This window comes from Otolemur garnettii, unplaced genomic scaffold (assembly GCF_000181295.1).
Source record: "Otolemur garnettii isolate 467f Iridium unplaced genomic scaffold, OtoGar3 scaffold00064, whole genome shotgun sequence".
Taxonomy (NCBI): Eukaryota; Metazoa; Chordata; class Mammalia; order Primates; family Galagidae; genus Otolemur; species Otolemur garnettii.
In genome coordinates, this window is record NW_003852459.1 from 3834966 (window position 1) to 3837465 (window position 2500).

Sequence of the window (2500 nt, forward strand, 5' to 3'; positions counted from 1 at the left end):
TCAAGCTATTCATTTTACAGTTACAGAAACTGAGTTCTAAAGAGGAAAAGTGATTTTTCTAAGGTCATGATATAGTTATTGCCAGAGCTATGTTTAAAAATTAGGATTATTGACACCTACTTCTATACCTTTTCTATAACGACGTATTGCATAGTTTTATTTTTGGACCTTAAATTGACATTATTCAAATGAATAATAAATAAGTTTTTCATTATTTCTGTTTTATCATACCCAAGAAAGTGAACTGGTACCTTTATGTTATTAACAAGAGCTTTGTACGCAGAAGCACGGTGTGAGCAACTTATTATGATGTGTATGAGCATAGGGATGTGTATACATATATGTCTTAATTATTTACATTGCTAAAACATTCACAAAACTGCAAGTTTTTTTCAGGGTTTTGTGTTTTGTTTTGTTTTGAAAGGTAATTTTGCGCTGGGCGCTAAGTTAATATTTGTAACGGCAGTGTGGAGAACTATTGGAAACACCAAAAATAATTAGTCTCACCCAGCAGAGGAGAGATAAACACAGTGAGTCAATGTAAATTTGTGCCAGTGACATGAGAAAGTGAAAGAAGGTGCCATTCTGTTTTTGTGAAGAAATATGGAATGCCGCAATTGTGTTGCAACTCCATTCTATAGCAGGAGTGGAGTAAAACAAAAATACCACTTACTACCTTCCCACTGTAACTGTTTTCACTTCATTTAAAAGAAGTGAAATTGTCAATTCTGCTCTAAAACTTCTGCCTGGAAAACATTGGAGGGGCTAAAAGAGGCAGAAAGTTAAAAGTGAAGAAAGAATGAAAAGGAACATGGGTGACTGATTTTTGTGAAGAATGTTCATGGAAACTTGTCTTTCTGAAAAAAGATTTCATAGTCTAAATTACACCATATCATTTAAATTCTCAATGACTGATATCAAAAATCTGATATCAGTGGAATATCAATATCAGTCATTGATATCAAGTGGTGGCCAGTAGAGGCAGATCATATTCTAATTTAAAAATTATTTTGTCAATCTTTTAAAATAAAAATTACTACTGGAAATTCACCCAACTCTTGCTCTGAAAGTATTCATTCAGACAATTGGATATTCTTTAGCTTCACAGGCAAATTAAGAACATCAGAATAAAGGATGTATTTGCTTAATAAAATACCAACATGTAGAGAAATCTGATTTGATACAAAACCAGAGACCTGTGAACTCTGGCTTATCTGTTGAATCATGGAGATGCAAATGGATGGGTCAGTGTTTCTCTCCCTGAATCACTAAATGCACGTGACACAGGACACATAGGACCTTAGTGTGGTAAACAGAACTCACCTGCACCACTGTTAACTGCGGTCTGGAGCGTGGCTTCTGGCCCCATAGTGTCATAGTCTTCCTTCATCTCTTCTGTGGGGGAAAATTATCTTTAGTATTTGAAAATTGTAGAAAGGCTTACTATACGAAGCATGCCAAACACAGGAACAAGGAAGACTCTTTTACAGGAAACAGAGAAAAGGCTTGTTGTAAACCTCTAAACAATAGCTTTGTTCAGGCAATTGAATGAACCCAATAGTGCCGGCTGCACAAGAACTTATTTACTTTAAGCATCACTGCAAACTGTGAAAAACAGAGGTGTTTATTTGGAGCCAAGGAAGGGCTTTTCTTCTGGTGGCAGTTCTAGTGACAAATAGGGGAAAGATATTATTTTTTCACTAAGAGTCAAAAGCAAGCAAGAATTTGTACTTATGAGAGGCATGCTAGCTGCTACGCCTCTGGTAGCTCAGCCTGTTAGTTTCAAGTCAGAATTTCCCATTTTATTTTCATGCTATTCCTTCGCCTTGGGGTAGCTCTGATGGTGCCAATCTGTGCGAGCATTCTTTTAAAAAAACCTAATTCCATATATCAAAACTTGGAATGCCCAGTTTATGCAACAAATATCTCAGTGGTATCAAAAATACTTGTTTCACTGTTTCTGTTTCATAGAAACTTCTAAAACATTCTTTCCTTATTCCCGTCCCAACCATTTCACAAATATCTTTCTCTCCTTAGCATTTATGCCCTAGTAGGTAATCAGACTCACTTTCTGAAGAAAAATACATAAATATAACAACAGCTCGATGTTCTCGTGAAGATGAAAATATTTAAAGTTGAAGTGGAATATTCATAACTGATTGAAGGTCATTTTCAAAGTCAGCAATATTTTAAAACAAGAGAGTTTGAAGAGTAGGAGAACTCTTGAATTATTTTCCCACCAGTTTGCAGAAGATATGAAAGGATGGAGCAGAGCAGCTGGCAGTTAAACACCTTTCAAGAACGTAAATTACACATAAACTTTAAAAAATTGTATCTTTACAGTGATAATACTAATGACAATCAAACATAGTCCAGGCTGAGAATCTCTCTGTGTTAATAATAATTTTACTTAAAGCAAGAGAAACTTTATAAATTCCCAAATTTATCCCGATTGCTCTTTGCTCATCACATTCTAATCTACTCTGATAGAAAAACAGGC

General features: G+C 35.1%; 1 protein-coding gene across 1 annotated transcript in view; it reads right to left on the reverse strand.

The window, feature by feature from the left end:
• Positions 1-2500, reverse strand: part of ZEB2 (zinc finger E-box binding homeobox 2) — a 130001-nt gene that overhangs the window by 33944 nt on the left and 93557 nt on the right. The window contains exon 4 of the mRNA XM_003793003.3: positions 1324-1395. Within this exon, the coding sequence (XP_003793051.1) occupies positions 1324-1395 (72 nt within the window). The remainder of the gene's footprint in view (positions 1-1323; positions 1396-2500) is intronic.